General features: G+C 48.3%; 1 protein-coding gene and 1 long non-coding RNA gene across 2 annotated transcripts in view; both read left to right on the top strand.

Moving 5' to 3' along the window:
* LOC120034764 (lymphoid enhancer-binding factor 1-like) overlaps positions 1-7,323 on the top strand; it is a 45,772-nt gene extending 38,449 nt beyond the window's left edge. The window contains exons 5-9 of the mRNA XM_038981367.1: positions 3,033-3,153; positions 3,892-4,011; positions 4,923-5,088; positions 6,223-6,330; positions 7,183-7,323. Coding sequence (XP_038837295.1) covers positions 3,033-3,153; positions 3,892-4,011; positions 4,923-5,088; positions 6,223-6,330; positions 7,183-7,323 — 656 coding nt within the window. The remainder of the gene's footprint in view (positions 1-3,032; positions 3,154-3,891; positions 4,012-4,922; positions 5,089-6,222; positions 6,331-7,182) is intronic.
* Positions 7,324-9,533: 2,210 nt separating this feature from the next.
* LOC120035024 lies at positions 9,534-22,898 on the top strand. Its single transcript, XR_005474102.1, has 4 exons — positions 9,534-9,928; positions 11,043-11,108; positions 11,669-11,712; positions 21,365-22,898. It is a non-coding gene; the product is annotated as an uncharacterized LOC120035024 (long non-coding RNA).
* The last annotated feature ends 454 nt before the right edge of the window (positions 22,899-23,352 follow it).

The following is a 23,352-nucleotide window of genomic DNA, read 5'->3' as shown; positions in this document are numbered from 1 at the left end:
GGATCAGGACTTTGATCTTCTCGTTAATTATTTAAGAAATCATGGATGTTCTTATTATGGGTCCTAATAAGCTCTAATATGTGCCGGGTGGTAACGTCGGATCGAAGGTCAAACTCCGGAGCCCTTTGAACAGACTTCAGACTTCACATTGAAATTTACAATGAAAAAATGTAACAGTTAAAATATGATATTTTAAAACGAGATCATATTTTGAAATACAAGTTATGTCTACACGTGGATAAGGTTATGAAAATGTTTCAGAAGCAAGGCTAGCAGGGCAAAACGGTGGGAAGGATGTTGATGTGAACGTGAGCGAGTAATTACGCACCTTTTTAGTGCCTTGAGTGACAGTGTTAACACTGAGCTCCCCTCACTCCATCTCTATCTCTCCCCCACTCTCTCCCTTCCCTCCTGACTTTCCTATCCTTCACTACCTTCTCACTTTCCCTCCGCCCCTTGCTCCTTACCCTTCCTTACATCCTCCACTCCTCTCTCTCACGCTCCCCCTCCTTTCGCTCCCTCCCCTTCCTTCCCTCCCTCCCTAGTGCCCTACAGAGCACCCTGAGACTGGGGTGGTGAATAAGTGGGCTGGGGGTGCTGGAATCCAGCGTTGCTACAGTGGCTTTGGAGATAAGCCTCCTCTCTCTGCCGCTCCGAGGGAGTTAGACCCCTTCAGACTGCAGCCTGAGAAGAAAGAGGGGGGTGGAGAGAAGGATCCATCTGGGATTAGGAGATGGTGTTAATCTGGAGGCGTTTGCCTTCTTCCTCTTCTATGTGTGTGTGTGTGTGTGTGTGTGCCACTGCAGGCCTTCTACACAGGCCTACACAGCACTCCATTGACCATAGCTCCCAGTCTGACATATCCATTTACTAGGGTCCTTAATTTCCTTCACCCTCCCCCTCCTACCTCTCTCCCTCCTTCCATCCCAGTTTAACTTCTCGCCAGCCTCTACAACAAGCGGAGGGAGGCTGAGAGCCCTTGACCTTGAAGCCCAAGAGGCCTAGCGTGGATGAAGAGAGGGAGAGCTTAGCTGTGTTGAGGAGCCAGTGACAGGGTAGGGCCCCAGTGAATGCTCTCTGTAGGGAGCATTACAGGAAGCACAGAGAGAGATACGGGCCTTAATGAACACTGACTGGAGGGACTGGAGGGCTACATGGGGGGACTAGAGGGACTGGAGGGCTACATGGGGGGACTAAGAGGGACTGGAGGGCTACATGGGGGGACTAGAGGGACTGGAGGGCTACATGGGGGGACTAAGAGGGACTGGAGGGCTACATGGGGGGACTAAGAGGGACTGGAGGGCTACATGGGGGGACTAGAGGGACTGGAGGGCTACATGGGGGGGACTAAGAGGGACTGGAGGGCTACATGGGGGGGACTAGAGGGACTGGAGGGCTACATGGGGGGACTAAGAGGGACTGGAGGGCTACATGGGGGGACTAAGAGGGACTGGAGGGCTACATGGGGGGACTAAGAGGGACTGGAGGGCTACATGGGGGGGACTAGAGGGACTGGAGGGCTACATGGGGGGACTAAGAGGGACTGGAGGGCTACATGGGGGGACTAAGAGGGACTGGAGGGCTACATGGGGGGACTAGAGGGGCTGGAGGGCTACATGGGGGGACTAAGAGGGACTGGAGGGCTACATGGGGGGACTAGAGGGACTGGAGGGCTACATGGGGGGGACTAGAGGGACCGGAGGGCTACATGGGGGGACTAGAGAGACTGGAGGGCTACATGGGGGGGACTGGAGGGCTACATGAGGGGTGGGCTAGAGGGACTGGTGGGTCTACATGGGGGGGACTAGAGGGACCAGAGGGCTACATGGGGGGACTAGGGGGACTGGAGGGCTACATAGAGGGACTAGAGGGACTGGAGGGCTACATGGGGGGACTAGAGGGACTGGAGGGCTACATGGGGGGGACTAGAGGGACCGGAGGGCTACATGGGAGGACTAGAGGGACTGGAGGGCTACATGGGGGGACTAGGGGGACTAGAGGGCTACATGGGGGGACTAGGGGGACTGGAGGGCTACATAGAGGGACTAGAGGGACTGGAGGGCTACATAGGGGGACTAGAGGGACTAAGGGACTGGAGGGCTACATGGGGGGACTAGAGGGACTGGAGGGCTACATAGAGGGACTAGAGGGACTGGAGGGCTACATAGGGGGACTAGAGGGACTGGAGGGCTACATGGGGGGACTAGAGGGACTGGAGGGCTACATGGGGGGACTAGGGGGACTGGAGAGCTACATAGAGGGACTAGAGGGACTGGAGGGCTACATAGGGGGACTAGATGGACTGGTGGGTCTACATGGGGGGACTAGAGGGACTGGAGGGCTACATGGGGGGACTAGGGGGACTGGAGGGCTACATAGAGGGACTAGAGGGACTGGAGGGCTACATAGGGGGACTAGAGGGACTAAGGGACTGGAGGGCTACATGGGGGACTAGAGGGACTGGTGGGTCTACATAGGGGGACTAGAGGGACTAAGGGACTGGAGGGCTACATGGGGGACTAGAGGGACTGGAGGGCTACATGGGGGGACTAGATGGACTAGAGGGACTGGAGGGCTACATGGGGGACTAGAGGGACTGGAGGGCCACATGGGGGGACTAGATGGACTAGAGGGACTGGAGGGCTACATTGGGCAAACGTGAACCTTTCTGTATCTATTATAATAATACACACTTGGCACACAGCAACACACACGTACAGTTCATACACTGAATTCCAACTCTGCATGGCACAGATGTCCTTGTCATGTCAGTGACATGCAGGATCAAACCATTCAAAGATGCTGGAGAAACCATTCAAAAGATGGGAGAGTCCATGCACACCCAAATATTACTGTGTGGTTACCCCTCATTCACGGTCATTAAATGTTCTAACAATAATGTACAGTATCAATAACAAGCATCAAACACTTACAATATGGTGTCTATTACAGCAACGTTTCAACAACGTTGGGACAACGCGTCATCTTCATGGTCGGGTCATTGAATGCATGTTCTGTTCCTTTTCATACAGGACAGTACCACTCATCCTGTCTCTCTACAGGCATGCAGCGGCATCACCCCGGGCCGGACATGACCAACTTCTACCCCCTCTCCCCTGGAGGAGTGGGACAGATCACGCCCCCACTGGGATGGTACGTTTAGGATGACACACACACACACACGCACACGCACACGCACACGCACACACACACAGACAACCACCCAATCAACAAGGGAAGATTGAGACCAACTATATACAGTACTGTACATGTGGATCCATTGAGAAAGGTGACCCTACAGACAGACAGACAGACAGACAGACAGACAGACAGACAGACAGACAGACAGACAGACAGACAGACAGACAGGCAGGCAGGCAGGCAGGCAGGCAGGCAGACAGACAGACAGACGGGAAATCCAGACCATGGACTCTGTCTCGTCAGTGATGTGACCTCACCACACTGGTTCTCCCTGTGCCCAGCACATGTCCAACAGACCAGTCCAACAGACTGCCCCATACGTGCTCCCGCATATTCAGCTGTCTATTTAGCTGCTCAAAAGACTCCCTGTGTCAGCGGCTGCCTCTGAGCTGCACTATGTTAGTAGCTCTCATATGAGGCCTCTCTCTCTCTCTCCCCTGGATTCTTTATTCCCATATCTCTCTTTCCTTCTCATTTCTCTCTACCCCTTCTCTGGTTGGTACATGCCAGGACAGTCCTGGTATAGACAGGAGAGGCTTTGGACCCAGATGCTTCCCGACTGTACTTTTCTCAAACATCTCTCCTGTGTTTTCTTTTAACATCTTTTAACTCTTATTTCACTTAGTGTGAGTATGTTGGGGAGAGAGAGAGGACGAGTTCCTAAAGTTAATGCATGGGTTCTTGTTCCAGGTTCTCCCACCACATGGTCCCGGGTCCCCCCGGCCCCCACGCCACAGGGATCCCCCACCCGGCCATCGTCAACGCCCAGGTCAAACACGAGCCCCAGCACGACAACGACCTGATGCACATGTGAGTCCCCCAAACAGTGGCCCTGTCTGGGTCCACTTCACACAGGGCCAGCCGTGAGTAGAGTGTGGGGGCTCAAACAACCCATCATATGTCCCTCTCTACTGTTACGCTGAAAACACACATTCCTACCAAAACACACCTCACTATTCTACTCCTCATGGTATTAGCAGCACATTGAGTTCAGGATACTTCCAGGTATTTGGCCACTCAACCACATGTCCCAACAACACAGCAGTCCAGCCTCCCTTCTCTCCTATCACCTTGATGTGAGGAGATAAGCAACAAGGGCCTCACAGAGCTGATAAGGGCCCCACCACGCTTCATTTGGCCCCTGGCATCACAACATGCATACCAACAGAGAGAGAGACACACACACACACACACACACACACACACACACACACACACACACACACACACACACACACACACACACACACACACACACACACACACACACACACAGACAGACAGACAGACAGACAGACAGACAGACACAGAGACACACAGAGACAGAGACACACACACTACACACAGACACACATCAAGGTACTGTGGCGCTGGGACTACTAAGCGATTGGCAGTGTGTGTGCTGGGGGGGAAGGTTTAGTTGCCATTACTGGTGAAGTAATCTCTCTCTCCGCTTGAAAGCTCCAAGACTGTATGACTGTACATGATTAAAGACTCCTGGCGTGGTGGCAACGTCTCGCACGCACGCACACACACTCGCTCCCAATTGGCTGAGGCGAAACAGACCCCTTGCCGTTTGTTCTCACACTCCGGAGGCGCCCAGTTTCTCCGTCGCAACCCTCCCTCCTCCGTCCCCCTCTCTTTTTTTTTAGTACCGCCTCCTTTCCCTTCTTCTTCTTTACCTCGCTCCCTTGTTCTTTTCTCGCCAATTGTTTTGCCAGGAAGCCTCAGCACCAGGATCAGAGGAAGGAGCAGGAGCCCAAGAGACCCCACATCAAGAAGCCGCTGAATGCCTTCATGCTGTACATGAAGGAGATGAGGGCCAACGTTGTGGCAGAGTGCACGCTTAAGGAGAGCGCCGCCATCAACCAGATCCTGGGACGGAGGGTACGTATGTGAGAACCCAGGATAGAGCACCCTGACTGGGGTGGAGAACGGTTAACCACCCCCTGTTCTGTAATCAAGGGTCTGAAACCGTGACAATGTGATGATGTGTGCTAGGGAAACGTCCATAAGACACCATTTGTGTTCTTGTGTTAACCATAACCACCTGACAGCATCTCTCGTTCAGCTAGAGGGCTTCCAGATCATAGAAATAGAATCCATAGAACGGGCCTCCCCATGCAAATCATGGAGAGAGTGTAATAATGTTATACGATGTACTGTTTTATCTTTTGTTTCGTATGTAACGTAAGTGCCTTAGTGTGTTTGGACCCCAGGAAGAGTAGCTGCTGCCTTGGCAACAGCTAATGAGGATCCCTAATAAATACAAAATACAAATGATGTCATAATGGATGGACTGGCTAGAGGTTCCTTTCTCTGGATTCTCTTTCTATGTTTGAGATGTTCCTTCAACTCTTCTACATCAAGGTCCTTCAAGTGACTAATCACGATGACCATTCTCCTTGTCCTAACCTGTTACTTCCCCTCATCAGACAGATCCACTTTCGACCTGACTGACTGGCGGACATTCAACCAAATGTTATTTTTCTTAAAACTTACCGTAGATAATAATAGTGTGGTTTGGAAATGACAAAATGTGTTCCTTTTGAGACTGGGAGTAGAAGAAAGAAAGTGAATGAGAAAGAGACCGATAGAACGTGTTTAAAGCCTTAACAGAAAGCCCTGGTGTTTGGGCCAGCCAGCCAGCCACAGCAAAGCTCTGTTTGCGGCCTGTGTTCGGTAATTGCCCGCTGACATAGTTTGAAGCAAAAGCGCCGCTAAATTGGAACCAGTGTTTTGATATGAAATCAAAGTATTTTTTTTTCTCTCTCTTTCTCTCTCTTGCCCATATGCTAATCTCTTCATCATGTTCGCCCCCTTTAAAAAAAAATATATTCCCTATTTCTTTTTACCAAACGTTTGTACATTTTTGTAAAGGATTTTTTTCTGTAGCAAAACACTAGCACCCGTGTCTTTGGAGGGAACTTTGGAGGGATCTTTGGAGGGAACTTGAAAGTGCAGACCAGTAATTGACTGTGTGCTGTTTTTCCTTTTGTCTCTCTCCTCGTACTGAATCAGTGGCATGCTTTATCCAGAGAAGAGCAAGCTAAGTATTACGAATTAGCCCGCAAGGAACGGCAGCTCCACATGCAGCTCTACCCAGGATGGTCCGCCAGAGATAATTATGTAAGTATCATATAGAAACGGATTGGCAGCGGAGAGGTGTGTTGTGTGTGTGATTTTGTCAACTGGGATTGTATTTTTCTGACCGGGGTTCAACTAGTATTTGAAATCTTTCAATTACTTTTGAGTGTTTGAGTCTGCCTGGAGTGCCAGATGAGCAGGGTTTGCACTTTTGGGGCTATTCCATTGGTCATATTTATCCAGGCAAGGTTGATCAAACACCGCTAAAGTATTTAAAAGATTTAAAATGCTCTTTGAACCCAGGCCTGTTCAGTTTTGATGTAGGCTATATGTTGTTTATGAATTTCAGAACAGTAGCTAGTATTCTGTGTTAGATTTCTAAAGACAATGCTAGCTACAACATTCTAATAAACATTAGCCTTTTCCATGATAATGGTGTCCATTTTTAGCTGCTATGCTACAGCCTAATGTGTAATTCATAGCACTCTACTTCCATGCTATTATTACCACCATAATGGATTCTAGTAACAGACTCAGTATTATGCGACACTGAGAATAGTGGCCTGTGATGGTGCTGCCAGTCTTTGATGTTCCGTATCAACATGGAAGCCTTGGATATGTAAACAGAGTTGATGCCCCTACCAAGAGCGTAGGCACTTAGTGATGAGTAGATTACTGTGTGATTTCAGATGGCACAGCAACAAGAGGTGTGTGTGTGTGTCAGGGCACCTGTTATGTTAGTAATATGTCATGTTCATCTAGGTGTGTGTGTCTGTTCCATATATGTGTGTGTGAGACTGTTCCGTGTGTGTGTGTGTGTATGTGACTGTATGCTAGCGCCTGCCGTTGTTAAAAAGTGTGGCTCCAGCACTCACTTTCACTCCACCACGACAGGGGCTCTTTGTAGTGTTCACCTGCCTTCTCTTTGGACAGCCCCCTCAGCACCTCTCACCTTCTGCCTCCGCCGCCCCGCCGCCACCACACCACGCTGGGGGAAACACTGCAGGACAGGGAGTAGAGGACAGGACGGCATAGAGCAGGACAATACATTGCAGTACAGACTTTAGTCTTTTGCCCTGACCCCATTGGTGTTGACAGATCTGAAAGGACTGATCTGATAGGCTAAAGCAATAAGCCAGGAAGTAGAGGATGACCTCATGGTGTCTGATGGCCTCTACTACCGTATACCTGCTTTCGAATACTTATACTAACCGTACTATTGTGACGTAAATTGAGTATGTAGTATGCTTATTGGTCATAGTATGGAGGTTAGTATGCCAAAAGTTCCCGGATGTCGTACTAAATTCACCAAAATACGAAAGCAGTGGAAACTATTTCTGTGCTTTTAGGACCCATAATGAAATTCTTCAGAAAATAGGCGTGGCTTCACAACATTTTCAGATTTGAAGAAAATGGTGGTTAATATGCCGAAGTCTGACGAGAGCGGATACATATTCGTTGCTTTAACTAATTATGACAAATGTTAAGAAAATGTTGAGCAATGTAATAAAGTAATGACTTTTCAAATAAGTTATGTTGCACGTTATGTTGGCTGACAATTTGTTAGCTACGCTGTCCTTACGAACCACATAGCATATCATTACAGCAGTATGTACCGGCATGTTAGCTAGCTACCTAACGTTAGTTGGCCACTAATACATTGTTGAACTTGCCAGTATATTAACTATATGCTATCTAATCAACTACCCAACTTATTGGGTACTACCCAACTTATTCACAGCATTCTTAGCTTAGCTAAGTGGTATAGTTGGTGTGCGTTCTCAATGGACTGGCTATCTATTCCGATTTCAGAGCACTCTCGTCTGAGTGTGCCAGAGTGTAGAATAAATGATGAATTTATGAACGCTCAACACCCGTTGAATATGGCCGGTGTCAGTAAACGTCGTCGGCAAAAAAGCATAATTCAATTGTTGTCAGCAGTACAGTTAGTCACCAACTCTCTGGATAACATGAAAACTGCCTAAACAGCTCTGCTAGGGTGAGTAAAATGGTCAGAGTGAGCTGTTCTCTCATTTTTGTCTGGAAGTAGCTAGCAGGTTAGCCAGTTAGCTTGGTTGCTTGACTGCCGTTGTGAGGTCAGAACACTCAGATCAACCCTACTCCTCGGCCAGAGCGTCCAGCGTGAGATCTGAACACTCAGAGTGCGAAACGAACGTGAATTAACGAACGGACAATCTGACAAAGCTCTGAGTTTACGAACGCCCAGAGCGCTCTCTGGCACTCCAGATTGAATTTACGAACACACATCGTAAGATGTCTAGCTAGTCATTTGTTATGCTAACAAGCTAGCAAGAGGTTGCATAGCAACAGCGCCAACTTCCGGTAGACAGGCGAAGCGCTAGTACGCTCAACTGAAAGCACACCGCTCGTTTACGGTATACTAAAATGAACTAGTAGTATAGTAGTATAGGGCTCTGCCCTATACTGTAGTATATACATACTCATTAAGTATGTAGTATGCTGTATGTTTTTATGGGTATTCGAACACAGCTTATGAGTCTCATAGACACTTAACACCAAGCACCCCTCCGACATAAACTAAGCCCTTCATAGTACTGTACCACACACACACACACACACACACACACACACACACACACACACACACACACACACACACACACACACACACACACACACACACACACACACACACACACACACACACACACACACACACACACACACACACACACATCCTCACTGTCATAGACTACTGTACACATCACCTGCCCCCCCTCCCCCCCTCCCTCCCTCTCTCCTCTCTCTGTCTGCCACAGCGGTGTGAGAGGAACCCAGATTAGCTCATCATAAATAAGTGGATTAGTAGACTTTGCAGCAGGAAACCAAAGTGCTGCTCATATTTGACTAGAATGACTGTTCTGCTGCTATCTCCACCTATAGTCCCCCTCCCTGGGGGATTTGGGTATAAGCTATAAATCCACACACACTTACTCACAGTGGAGCTCAGTGATCAGCGCTCGCTGGAGGGGGGTTGACTGATGCGCTCCATGGTAATCAGTCGAGGACCAGCTCTCCCAAGTAATATATAGCCACATGTTTATGTTTTAATTACATATTGATGTTTGGTGTTAGGAGACTGAAAAAGACTACATACGCTGCTGCTGCTACACTTTAAGTCTTTATATAAGAATGGTGATGGACGTTTTGTTCATTATAGGTTGTTAGAGAGCACACACTGATACAGGCGAGGAGAGGACAGACATGTTTTCTACTTGTTCCGATTGGTAGGCAAGGGTGGGGTTCAAAACCTAACATTCTGGAATGGATCCTACCAAACATGTCTGTGTTTGTTAGAGAGCACACTATTCTAAAGTCAGGTGTGGAGAGGATGGAGACAGCCAGCTCTCATAGGCAGGGAGTAGAGATGGTCAGCCCCTCTGAACAATCCCAGCGTGGTGATTGGCTGCAGGCCCAGAGAGCGAGGAGTGCTGGTTGGCTGCCCGGCGGGGGATGAGTGAACAGGGCAAACGGCAGCAGGACTAAGCGTGGTGGAGTGAGGGTGAGTGCTGGAGCCACACTTTAAGCGTTCACCTCTATATTTTCTAGGGAAAGAAGAAGAAGCGGAAGAGGGAGAAGATCCAGGAACCGGCTGCAGGTAACCAACCTCTCCCCCTTTTCCTCCCTCTCTTCCTCTCTTTTTCCCTTTCTCTCTCTCTCTCTTTTTCCCAATTTTGCTTTTTCTCTCTCTTTCCCTCTTTCTCCCTCTCTCTCTTTCTCCCTCTCTTTCTCTTCCTATCTTTCTTTCCCTCTCTCCCCTCTCTCTCTCCCTCTCTTTTCTTCCCTCTCTTTCTCTCCCTCTCTCTTTTCCTCCCTCTCCCTCAACCATTTATCTCCCTGCCTTTTCCTCCCTCTGTCTCTCCCTCTGTCTCTCCCTCTCTTGCCCTCCCTTTCTCTCCCTCTTTCTCTTTCTTTTCCTCCCTCTCTTTCTCTCCCTCTCTTTCTCTCCCTCTCTTTTCCTACCACTGTCTCTCCCTCTCTGTGTCTCCCTCTCTCTTTCCCTCTCTTTTCCTTTCTCTCCCTCCCTTTCTCCATCTTTCTCTCTCTTTTCATCCCTCTCTCTCGCTCTCCGTCTCTCTCTCCCTCTCTTTTCCTCCCTCTCGCGCCCTTCCTTTTCCTCCCTATTTTCCTCTCTCCCTCTCTTTCTCTCCCTCTCTTTTCCTCTCTTTCTCTCCCTCTCTTTGCCTCTCTTTTTCTCCCTCTCTTTTTCTCCCTCTTTTCCTCACTCTCTCTCCCTCTTTTCCTCTCTTTCTCTCCCTCTAATTCTCTCCCTCTCTTTTCCTCTCTTTCTCTCCCTCTCTTTTCCTCTCTTTCTCTCCCTCTCTTTCTCTCCCTGTCTTTTCCCCCTCTCCCTTTTTCCTCTCGATTGTAGTTCTATGAGGTGATGAGTGTTCAGTTTGTCCTTTACAAACTCTCCATGCAGTCTCTTTTGTGTTCGTCTCTCACACTAGCCTAAGTCATTTTAACACTTACATGCACCACAAGCAATAAAAGGTCTTGTCACTGTGAAACAGGCCCCTGTAATGCTGAGATAATCATAGCCAGGTGTTGTGCCATGCTTGTCACACAGTATTGGGGAAGCTGCATTTCCCTAGAAATAACCAATCAAGAGGCCCCACTTTGACCATGTGGGTAGTTTCACCTGGATTATGCATGAAAGGTTTCAGCCCCATCCACCCATAACCACCCCTCTCCTCCTCCTCCCTCTCCAGACCCCCATAGAACTCCATTCGACCCCTCCGCCCTCACTAGAGTGGGCTTTCAGAACCACCATGCAGGTACCAGTGTCACTCAACCTGCACCTCTCCTTTGTACTCCCTCCCTCTCTCCTTTCTCCATCCATCCCCCTCTCTCTCACCCCCCGCTCCACTCCACCTACTTTGGGATTAGTCTGTAAATGCTGGTTGGCTTCTTAACTACTCGCTGGGCTTTGCACTCTATTGGTTTACCTGCTGTATGTCTCTGCCACTGTGCTCTTAGTTTAAAGCTCTATGTAAACACTGCACTGTTGTGTAGGAACCTATTGGGGGAAAAATATATATTTCAAAATCGAATCACTATCGGTCCAGCTATAATGTAGACCGCGTGCTATATTACCATTTCCATACCTATTATCAAGTGGCTTCTACATCTGCATTGCTTGCTGTTTGGGGTTTAAGGCTGGGTTTCTGTATAGCACATCTGCTGATGTAAAAAGGGCTTTATAAAAACATTAGATTGATTGAATTTCTGCTTTAGTTTGTGGTGAGACGTTCCATTAACCCAATTGGCTTTCTTTTCCTCACCTGGACATGCCTTATGTGAAGACAAACATGTTAAAAGATGCCATTTTCTGCAGGTACAGGCCAGAGAATGAAAACGGCGTACATCTGAGCAGAAATGGTAAGACCCCCCCTCCAGTCATGCCCGTCTGGTCTGGTAGTATGTGTCAAGCCTTGTATACTGTTTACAGACTAATCCTACAGGGTCCACCCTACACTCACCATGGTCATTGTGTCACTCAGTGGAGGCTGCTGAGGGGAGGACGGCTCATAATAAGGTCTGGAATGGAGCCAATGGAATGGCATCAAGCCACGTGTTTGATAGCATTCTGCTTATTCTGCTCCAGCCATTACCACCAGGCCGTCCTCCCCAATTAAGGTGCCACCAACCTCCTGTGGTGTCAATGGTGTTAAGTTTCAAGGAGTGAGGTGTGTGTGTGTGTGTGTGTGTGTGTGTGTGTGTGTGTGTGTGTGTGTGTGTGTGTGTGTGTGTGTGTGTGTGTGTATGTGTGTGTGTGATTGTGTTCTGTGTGTGTGTGTGTGTGTGATTGTGTTCTGTGTGTGTGTGTGTGATTGTGTTCTGGGTGTGTGTGTGTGATTGTGTTCTGGGTGTGTGTGTGTGATTGTGTTCTGGGTGTGTGTGTGATTGTGTTCTGGGTGTGTGTGTGTGATTGTGTTCTGGGTGTGTGTGTGATTGTGTTCTGGGTGTGTGTGTGTGATTGTGTTCTGGGTGTGTGTGTGTGATTGTGTTCTGGGTGTGTGTGTGATTGTGTTCTGGGTGTGTGTGTGTGATTGTGTTCTGGGTGTGTGTGTGTGATTGTGTTCTGGGTGTGTGTGTGTGATTGTGTTCTGGGTGTGTGTGTGTGATTGTGTTCTGTGTGTGATTGTGTTCTGGGTGTGTGTGTGATTGTGTTCTGGGTGTGTGTGTGTGATTGTGTTCTGGGTGTGTGTGTGTGATTGTGTTCTGGGTGTGTGTGTGTGATTGTGTTCTGTGTGTGATTGTGTTCTGGGTGTGTGTGTGATTGTGTTCTGGGTGTGATTGTGTTCTGGGTGTGTGTGTGTGATTGTGTTCTGGGTGTGTGTGTGATTGTGTTCTGGGTGTGTGTGTGATTGTGTTCTGGGTGTGTGTGTGATTGTGTTCTGGGTGTGTGTGTGATTGTGTTCTGGGTGTGTGTGTGTGTGATTGTGTTCTGGGTGTGTGTGTGATTGTGTTCTGGGTGTGATTGTGTTCTGGGTGTGTGTGTGATTGTGTTCTGTGTGTGATTGTGTTCTGGGTGTGTGTGTGTGATTGTGTTCTGGGTGTGTGTGTGTGTGTGATTGTGTTCTGGGTGTGTGTGTGTGATTGTGTTCTGTGTGTGATTGTGTTCTGGGTGTGTGTGTGTGATTGTGTTCTGGGTGTGATTGTGTTCTGGGTGTGTGTGTGTGATTGTGTTCTGGGTGTGTGTGTGTGATTGTGTTCTGGGTGTGTGTGTGTGATTGTGTTCTGGGTGTGTGTGTGTGATTGTGTTCTGTGTGTGATTGTGTTCTGGGTGTGTGTGTGATTGTGTTCTGGGTGTGTGTGTGTGATTGTGTTCTGGGTGTGTGTGTGTGATTGTGTTCTGGGTGTGATTGTGTTCTGGGTGTGTGTGTGTGATTGTGTTCTGGGTGTGTGTGTGTGATTGTGTTCTGGGTGTGTGTGTGTGTGTGATTGTGTTCTGTGTGTGTGTGTGATTGTGTTCTGGGTGTGATTGTGTTCTGGGTGTGTGTGTGTGATTGTGTTCTGGGTGTGATTGTGTTCTGGGTGTGTGTGTGTGATTGTGTTCTGGGTGTGTGTGTGATTGTGTTCTGTGTGTGATTGTGTTCTGGGTGTGTGTGTGTGATTGTGTTCTGGGTGTGTGTGTGTGATTGTGTTCTGGGTGTGTGTGTGTGATTGTGTTCTGGGTGTGTGTGTGTGATTGTGTTCTGGGTGTGTGTGTGTGATTGTGTTCTGGGTGTGTGTGTGTGATTGTGTTCTGGGTGTGTGTGTGTGATTGTGTTCTGGGTGTGTGTGTGTGATTGTGTTCTGGGTGTGTGTGTGTGATTGTGTTCTGGGTGTGTGTGTGTGATTGTGTTCTGGGTGTATATTGACCTGGCCACTCCATTGACAGTCTTGTGTCTGGCTAGTGAGATGACCATCTGACTCCTCTGTGTGAACGTTGCAGTGCGTGGCTGAGAAACTGTTGTTGATGAGTCCTGTCTTAAATCCAAACTGATGTCCTTATTAGACGTAACTCCATCACGAAAATGGACAAAGTGCTCTGCATGACCGAAAGATGTTACAGAACAGACCTTTTTCTAGTCTGGCCTCTTCATAGCAGCAGATATTCCTGGAGGAGTGGGAGGTTCCGTCCCAAATGGAACCCTATTCCCTACATAGTGCACTACCATACCCCTATGGACCTAGTGCACTATATGGAATAGGGTGCCATTTGGGAGGCATGCAGCCTAGGCCCAGATGGTTTGCATGTTTTCTGTTCTACCCGACCCTGAATGGAGACTAGACCTTCCAGACTACATCTGGGCTCAGGAAAGCTATGAAACACCACGCTCCACGAGAATACTGTCAAATCACATCGTTTGATAGAGATTTGTTGTCGGTTTGGTGTGAAGTGTGGAGGGTGCTGCTGTGCTGTACGAGCACTATAACACATAAAGCACTACGTAAACAGTCAAATGTTGTGGGGTTTATTTGGTTGGGGTTGTTCTTTGTGAAAAGCGTCAGTTTGTCATTGGGTAAGTTGTGACCAGCGCCAGTAACAGACACAAACATGTAGAGCTTTTGGACCAAAGTGTCACCAGGCTTTAAACGGGGTGAAATAAATGCATGCCCTCCTTTCTACCATTAGATTTCTCTCTCTCTCTCTCTCTCTCTCTCTCTCTCTCTCTCTCTCTCTCTCTCTCTCTCTCTCTCTCTCTCTCTCTCTCTCTCTCTGAGGTTAATCTTATAACATCCTGCTGTCTGCATTTTTATGGCATCCTCTCTCTTTCAACTCTTTCTCTCTCTTTCTCTTTCTCGCTTTCTCTCTCTTTCTCTCTCTCTCTCTTATCTCTCTCTTTATCTCTTTCTCTCTATTTTATCTCTTTCTCTTTCTCTCTCACTCTCTTTTATCCCTCTCTTTCTCACTTTCTCTCTCTTTCTCTCTCTTTCTCTCTCTCTTTCTCTCTCACTCTCTTATCTCTCTCTTTCTCTCTCTCTCTCTCTCTCTCTCTGTAGGGCAAATCTTACAACGAAATCAGAACCAGACAAAGGTTTTCCACTTGTTTGATTCTTGACCGGTGGCTCCCCCCTCTGTACCTAAATTGGACCATTTTTCTCTTATTCGCCGGCCACACTTCGCCTCTTCCTCTTTTCAAAGGCGGAGAGACTTTATCCGTGATCCAATAATTAGCTGTGTCTCTCCGAGGCAGGATGGACACCACGGCTGATTCATTGTGACAACCTTAAACTCATATGCATAATACCAGAGAGGACTGCCACGACTCCTCAATTTATGTAGATCCCAAAGAGCCTGGATTGAGGTTAGCGTTTGGCACGGCAGACTTCAGGCAGCGAACGTCTTTAAATGAACTTACTTGTCTATTTCTTTTTATATCCGCCCTCGCCTCGATTGCAATGGTTTTGTAATGGAGTGTGTCTATCTATTCACTCTGAAAGGACACGGCGGATGTTCTTGTTTATTTTTGTTGATATTGTCTGCACATTAATTTGCAGGGCATGATTAATCAGAATACCCCTTTAAAGGAGGGTAAGGATCAATACAACCTCCGTGTTTTCTCTTCTGCTGTACAGATTTAAATGTCTGGCTGAAAAGGCCACACCAATGAGTGCAGCAGTTCAACAGTGTTTCATTTCTTGGAGTGAATTGTTTGTTATCCCCAGTGGGTCAGACCCCAGACCCAGCAAACAGCTGGTTATCTTACCTCGCAGTTAAACAGCTCTCTGGGAATCCAGCTATTAGTTTGACATTGTGAAATGTGTATTTCCTCCCTCTCTCTTCCTCTCTCTCTGACACTTTCTTTCTCTCTCTCTTCCTCACTCTGACACTTTCTCTCTCTCTTCCTCTCACTCTGACACTTTCTCTCTCTCTTCCTCTCTCTCTGACACTCTTTCGTTCTGACACTCATAACTTGTCACTCTGTCTCTCTTGACTCATTCTCTCTCTCTCCCTGTTAGTCTCATTGTCTGACTCAGCCTGTCTGATTCACAGGGAGATGTGTATCTGGTCGGGAAACACACATGTCCTTAAGGCTATCTACTTTTCAGCCACTGCGCATTTGTCACAAAGGGAGACGACTACTAACTAAGGTGGCCTTTTCAATCTGATGAAGAGCGTGGGCCATGAGTCACAAAGGTTCACAAAAACTCCCCAGTGTTGTAACTGACGGAGTCATCTCAGTCCAACTCTTATGAACGTGCTCTTTTGTTTCCACCCGGTAACCGGATAGCTCTGTGAGAGCAAACTTGAATTTCCCCAGTTTTTTCGTGCGAGTCAGTAAATCTGTAGCTCTACGTTTTGCATTTAGTTTTTTGGGGGGGGGATTCATCTTGGCTGTTTGAATGTCTTTTTTTCAACTGCCCTAACTAAAAATGGTTTGGAGGCCACAGATGGTGTGTTTGTGTCGGTAGCTGGTGAACTAGTGCGGTACAGAGCGTTGACTGTAGTGGTCTCTCTCTCTCTCTCTCTCTCTCTCTCTCTCTCTCTCTCTCTCTAGCCCCGTGTGTTTGCCTGTGATGTGTGGAGGCAGAAGTCAGCTGTCAGGCTTTGATGAGCAAGGGGTGGGGGTGGGAGGGTGTGGGGGGGGAGCAAGGGGGAGGGAGGGAGAGGGCAAAAAATAAAATTCCTCTTGTGCTCGAGAGTTCTCCTTCTCCCAACTGTCATTCCACTCTCTCTCTGCCCCTCATCCCTCTCTCTCCTCCCTTTCTCCCCCTCTCTCTCCTCACTTTCTCCCCCTCTCTCTCCTCACTTTCACCCCCTCTCTCAAACAGCCAGCCGCACTCTCCGGCTGCAGTCAGGCAGGGTTCAGAGTCTTACCTTCAGTTCCAGAGCTGGTTTGATTTGGTGCTGGTTGCCTTAAGGCCACAGTGGAGGACACACACACCCCACCACCACAGCGTTATTAGTGACCTGGGATAATTGGAATGGTTTCGGGGGGCTGTGAAACACTCAGGGTCTTGCTCTGAGCGTCTCAGCTCAGCAGAGTAGAGGAGAGGGATCTCCTGCCTCCTCTTTAAAACTAGACTTCACAAAGAAGGAAAAAAAAGAGTGGCCTTGGCATAAATCAGGGCGACAGCCACCGGCTAATGTTACTGTGGGTTAGGAAGTAGAAACGGAAATGTCCCCTCTCGCGCTCGCTCGCACACACACACACACACACACACACACACACACACACACACACACACACACACACACACACACACACACACACACACACACACACACACACACACACACACACACACACAGCAGAGCCCTGTGAAGGAGAAAAAGACAACCTCAGCACTTGTGGCCTTCCAGGGGTGTAGCAGCTGTAGTGGAATGTCTAAACTATGCAGGTGTGCCCGCCCGAGTCTATCGCGCAGGTTTTAATCAAACCCTGGACTTAATCTCTTGCCTCTCCTCCTTCAGAGAAAAGGGCTCTCTTTGATACTTCTTAGGGGCACTTGGGGACCTCTAGTTTACATGTGTGCGACTGAGTTGTGCATCCCCAATAGCACCCTATTCCCTATATAGTGCACTACTTTTGACCAGAAATCTATGGGTCCTGGCCAAAAGTAGTGCACTAAATAGGGTGCCATTTGGGATGGGTGCCATTTAGGACACAGCGAATCACCTAAAGTGGGGCTTTCTGTTTAGACTGGGTCTGTGGGTTTGTTTTGGTTGAGTCACTGGCCTATTGTGCCGATGTCTGGCCAGCTGCAGGGAGTGACCGTATGAGGGTAGAGCCTCTCCCTCCCTGCTGGGTTTTGTCATGTCTTCTCTACTTCCTCTCCTTCTCCTTCCCTCCCCCCTTCTCTGTCTCTCCCCGGTGGCTCCTTGAGACTCTGCAGATTGAGGGGGTGGTGGGGGTGTGCTGCCTTGTAAAACGTCCCCCCTTCTGAGTCGTTATCTCTGGATCATAAAAGGCCCGCAGGTAACAGAGGGGAGAGATGGGAAGGGGAGAGGGGTCGCAGGAAGATGTTTTTTTCTTTCTCTATTTAATTCTTTATAAACACGAAACTCTGTTTTGAGATGTGGCTGAGTTTCTACTTCTGCTGAACAAAATGTGGCTCCTATTGTAGGGGGGTTTCTCTCCCTCTCTTTCCTCCTACTCTCTTTCTCTCTCTGTCCCGTCTTTCCTCCCCGTTCTCCCCTCTTTTCCCTCCCTCCCTCCCATCCGATGGTGAGTCTGAGTGGCGGTGGGGCTCCTTTGAAGTGCGCCGCAGCAGAGGGAGCAGTCATTGTACGAGCCCTTTGATAGTGCCGCCCTGGCCTCCAGCCCCCAGCTCCAGCTTTGTAGCTGTGCAGTACTGCGGGGGCACACCACACTACGCCGCGCTTGGCCAGACTTCAGCAGCTCAGGCCCCCAGCGACGGCGCATCAGATGTGGGTAGAGGGGTAAGGAGACAGGGCTCCTACCCCCAGACCCCCAACTCTACCTCAGTCTCACCAGCACATGCCTGAGGTTTGGGCTTTTGGTGGCTCGGTGGGCGGGAGCCTTACCCCCTACCGTTCCTCTCCCCACAATCAAAAACCCTCCCCTCTCCCTTCCTCTAGCCTCGTATAGACAGAAACCTCCTTTATCCACTTCCCTTTCTCTTTTCTTCTCATCCCCCTCTCCCTCGTTCTGTTTTAACTGAACCCCCCCGAAACATCCCACCGTTATCAACAATACCATTGTCGGTGTTCCCAGCCCAGACAAGAACAACAACGTTTCTCCCACCAAACCACCCTGACTTTTGGTTGGAGGTTAGAAATGACAGACAGAGCTATTCTAGGTTTTCCTTTTAATGTTCTGTCTCCCGGCCAGAGAAAGTGCTGACAGGACGAAGCCAGTTGTTAATAACATCAGTTTTCTTCTTCCGTTTTACCTCTTCCTTCTCAAGCTGATGGTTGCCGGTTGTGGCAGTGTCACAATTTAATAGAGAAAGTGAGACTTCCTGAGCCGAGAGGGAGTCGCTAAACAAAAGCATAGTTTAAACTCTTCACAGCAGGGTGATTATCTCTGCAAGACGGAGCACAGTCAGTGCAAAGTTTGGCCATCTCCGTTTTTTTCTGGTCGTCTGACTTTGTTTCCTGAACTTAATGCGTTGTCTCAATCACTGGTTGGATATGAATAGCCACCATTTACCTTTCCATCCAGCCAATGCTGTGTTAAAACCTGATTCTGACCATTTAGAAAACTTGGCAGAGAAAATTACAAGAATCAGGTTTATTTCCAGATTTGAATGCCATCTTGGAGTAAATTTCAGTCGAGATGTACAAATTCCTGGGTTTCTGTGATTTGGAGTTGATCTCTGAACCCATATTTCATAAAATAAGAACATTGTCTGTCTAGGTTGCTGACTTTGTGGTCGAGACAGACATGGCAACAAACAGTCAGCTGATTTGGCATTTCCTCCTCTCCTTTCTCTCCCAGAACTCTTCCTTTCTCTTTCTCTTTTTCCTCCTCCTCCTCCTCCCTCTCTCCCTCTGCCTTGGTAAAGTCTACACTCCTGCCTGTGTTGGAGGCACCTCGCTCCATTTGGCTTATTTTCAGTAATTTGTCGGTTGTGTTTTCCTTTTTCATGGAACCAAAAGAAATCCCAGAGCGCCGCTGCAGCGAAGGGAAGGAGGGGGGAGGGAGGGGGGAAAGGAGAAGGGGAGGAGTAGTGGAAGGCAGGCGGGACGGGCCCAGCTGCGGGCTCTTTGATTTGCCCCGGGAAGGTGGAGGCGGCGATTGAGAGACGCGGGGCCGTGCCAGTTATCTTAACCTCCCACGCTTCAAAGACCCAGAGGCTGGGCCCCGTTGGTCTCAATCGCTCCCCCCACCTCCCATCCCCTCCCTGGGCCAAGGAGAGAGAGAGCCAGAGCCAGGACCCGGCCTCCACTGGAACAGAGGAGCGTTTCATTTCCTGCAAAGAAGTCCAGCCGGCATTCCTGAGTGCTAACTGAGGGGAGGGGAGGTGGGCAGAGGGAGAGGGGGCAGGGAAGGGGTCAAGTTGCTCCTGAATCCCGGCGTTTGTGTGTTGGTGTCGGGTGGGTCTACTGTGAAGCCCTGGCCTGATGCCCCCTCCTGACCCACCACCACCACACCCCTCCATCGCCCCCTCCACCCCCCAGCCTTTTTCCCAAGACAGGAAGGACTAAGCCAGGGCTTTTCATCTTGTGGCCGGGAGGGAAGGAAAAAGCTCCCCAGGACGGGAAGGGGGCGCTGGGGCTGAGGGCTGGGCTCTCAGATCCTGGGATAAAAAGGGGGCAGTGGAGGTAAATAAACAGCGACAGAGGCTCTGTCTCTCTCTGCGGCCCTCACAACAGTACCTCCTCTCCTTCGCCCGGGAGGCTCAGGGTCAGCCATCCCTGGGAAAGGCGGCCTCCGTCCCACTCCCTTTCATCCACATGTGGTATAGCAATCTGGAGGGAGGGGAGAGTGTGTGTGTGTGTGTGTGTGTGTGTGTGTGTGTGTGTGTGTGTGTGTGTGTGTGTGTGTGTGTGTGTGTGTGTGTGTGTGTGTGTGTGTGTGTGTGTGTGTGTGGTGCCAGGGTGGAGTTGCAGGGCTCAGCTGACTTCTCAACCCACAAAAACACACTTCTTCTCTGACCTCACCACAAGGGAGTGGTCCTTCCACTAATACACCTTCTCTCTCTTTTCTCTCCTCACATCTTTCACTCCCTACCCGGTCAGACATCTACCTCTGAATCTCTTCCCCCTCTCTCTTTGATCACTGATTCTATTTGATGCTGGAAAATAACCAACACCGCCCGTCCGTCAATAACTGAAGCTAACTCTTTTAGCTACGTTCGCCACAGACCAGTATTTTGAGCAAAACCACTTTTGTGGTTTGACAAACAATTTCCCTTGCATGGATGGGTGGATGGTGGCCGGCGGGGCTTTTTTGAAGGCCCTGTAAAGTGCCTTCCCAGCTTGAGGAGACTCTCTCTACCTCCCCACAGCCCACACACAGCGGTGGCAGCATAAATGTCAACAAGAGGCTGTATCCTAACTAGATGGCTGGTTGCGTTCAGAGAGAGAGAGCGGTAGCAGTAGGTAGATGACATCAGGGTGTCAGTAAGAGAGGGGGCAGAGCAGATGGAGCCAGCTTGGGTCACAGTGACCTGATGTCAGAGCGAGATCAAAGCTAATGCCAAGCCACATCCTGTCACTAACCTACGACCTAATGTTCAGTCGGCAACGCCATTACTGCTCTCTGAAGACGGCAGAACTGTAGAGCTCCTTCACTCGCCCAGGTCCTCTGTAGTGTGTGTGTGTGTGTGTGTGTAGCATTGTGAGGATGCAGCACTCATTCACTGTATGTGGGATGCGTGAGACTGTCTGGTTTCAGACGACGTTGACAGCAATGTGTTGTTATGGTTTCATGTGTTTGAGCTCCTTTTTAGTTAGTGAGGGATTTTCCCTCAGACTGAACGGGTTAAAAGTGCATTGCATCTCTGTTTCTGACCAGTATGAAAGACAGCCAGCACTCGCAAATGACCTAAGACAGCAATCACTATGGACACGTTTAGGCCCTCTGTTGTTGCCGATTGAACTGACAATGTTTCTCTCTCTCTACTTCAGGAGGAAAACGGAACGCTTTCTCCACGTCGTGCAAAGCGAAGGCAGCAGCTATGGCCCCTCTGTTAGAGATGGAGGCCTGCTAGATTCCATGAACCCTCCTCCACCTTATCTCCGACCCCCAAGCCTCAACTCCCGTTCTCAGAGGAATACACCCCCCGAACTTGACTTTATACTCCTCTCCTGCAGTGACTCTCCTATCTGCTGTAGAAACTCTGAACTGAACAAGACAATCACTACTAAAGACCATCATCCAACCGCATGCAACTCCCCAGCCCCCTCACTCACCAGCCCCCTCACGCCTTTTTTTCTCCTTACAAGCAGCTCTATCTCAATCCAAGGCACTGCACTGAAAACAGTTCAGCGATTTCACTTTGTCAAACACAATTAACACCTCCCCACACATACCCCAACACCTGTTTCTAAGTTATTCCTAAGTTATTTGCCACCTCCGTTCCTTTCCTTTGTACAGCCCACTATGTTCGACCCTCAACACTCCCCTGTCCCCTCTCTCACTGGATTTCAGACCACGTGTTTGGGTTGCGGCCTGACCTCTTTAGACTGACTGCACTATCACAAGGAAGATGGAGGGATGTCAATCACATGTTGTCAAGGAAACATCCTCTCAAGGCTCCTATCCTCCATTTTGTTTTTATTAACGGCCAGTTGGTGCAAAAAATATCAACGTTTTATGATTATAGCTTTTACCTTTGAGTTGGAATTAATTGAATGCTTTTTTGTATTTTGAACTTGGTTTAAATTTCTCGGTGTATATTTTCAGTGAATTTTTTGTTTTGTTCTTTTTTTAGAATATATATACTGGTATATATGAAAATAAGCTTTGAACACAGGAAAGCCATTTGTTTTCTTGTTAAAGCGTCTTGCAGAAAAATGAAAATTAAGGCTTCTTTTGATACTATTTGTAACAAATAGTGACCTTGACTCGAGTCTTGCTCAGATGTAAAATAAAGCTCAGTATGTGTACTTTTTAAAGAAACTGTCAGGATATGTCACTTTTCTTGGTATTTTTGCAGGCAACGTTAGGACAAAGGCAAGTGGTTGCTCAGAGGCCTATATTTTATTGTTCTAAACTGACAAATGAAGCAGATATATATTTACCCCAGCACTTGGCAGTGTTCGTTTTATTGCGATCAGGGTTGGGGTCAATTCCAGTAAATTCAGAAAGTTAACCAAATTCCATTTGCAATTCGACATTTTCCTCATTGGAAAGCATTGAAGAGAAGTTGGAGTTGGAATTTCAGTGTACTTCCTGAATTGACACCAAGCTTGATTGCGATGGACTTTTCTCTTCTCTATCTGGTAACTGTGGTCTTTTTGCCCATGTTGTTTATTTCATGCATTTCTGTAACATTTTATTGATTTTATGCTCTATTTTTAGTATTACTTGACGCATTTTTTTTATTCATTGTCGTATTTTGAATCACTGTCATCTTGGTATAAGCACTTTGCTTCCCAAGTGGTCACATTTTAACACTTTCAACATGTTTTGTTTTTTTAAAGAAAAATAAAAAGGCATTGGCTCATTTGATCTCCCGACCAGATTTATGCGATAGAAGGTATACCTTACTTACAGGGCTGGTTTCCGGGACAGAGATTAAGCCTAGTCTTAGTCTAGTCTAAAAACCTATTTAAATGGGGATTCTTCTTTGAGCATTGATTTTAGTCTAGGCCTAAATCTATGTCCAGGAAACCAGCCCAATAATCTTGTAGTTTGTGATCATTAGTAGGCCCATCATATGATTCATATCCAGAAATTCTGCATTTGACAACACTGCCACTTAGTGGTCTTAAATAGAACTACCAAGCGGAATTATTGACTATAAATCATTCAAATCTCGAGGGGAAACTTCAAAAGGCTCTAAAACCGACCAATTAAAACTCCAACAGCATGCCGAGACTGAGGTTACTTTCATACAGTCCTACAGCTATGCTGACAAATGGGAAAATCTACATCTTGAGTAATGAAGCTG

The sequence above is a fragment of the Salvelinus namaycush genome, chromosome 42 (genome assembly GCF_016432855.1).
Source record: "Salvelinus namaycush isolate Seneca chromosome 42, SaNama_1.0, whole genome shotgun sequence".
NCBI classification, from domain to species: Eukaryota; Metazoa; Chordata; class Actinopteri; order Salmoniformes; family Salmonidae; genus Salvelinus; species Salvelinus namaycush.
The sequence above is the reverse complement of the archived record's forward strand: the minus strand, read 5'-3'. Positions and strand labels throughout refer to the sequence as shown.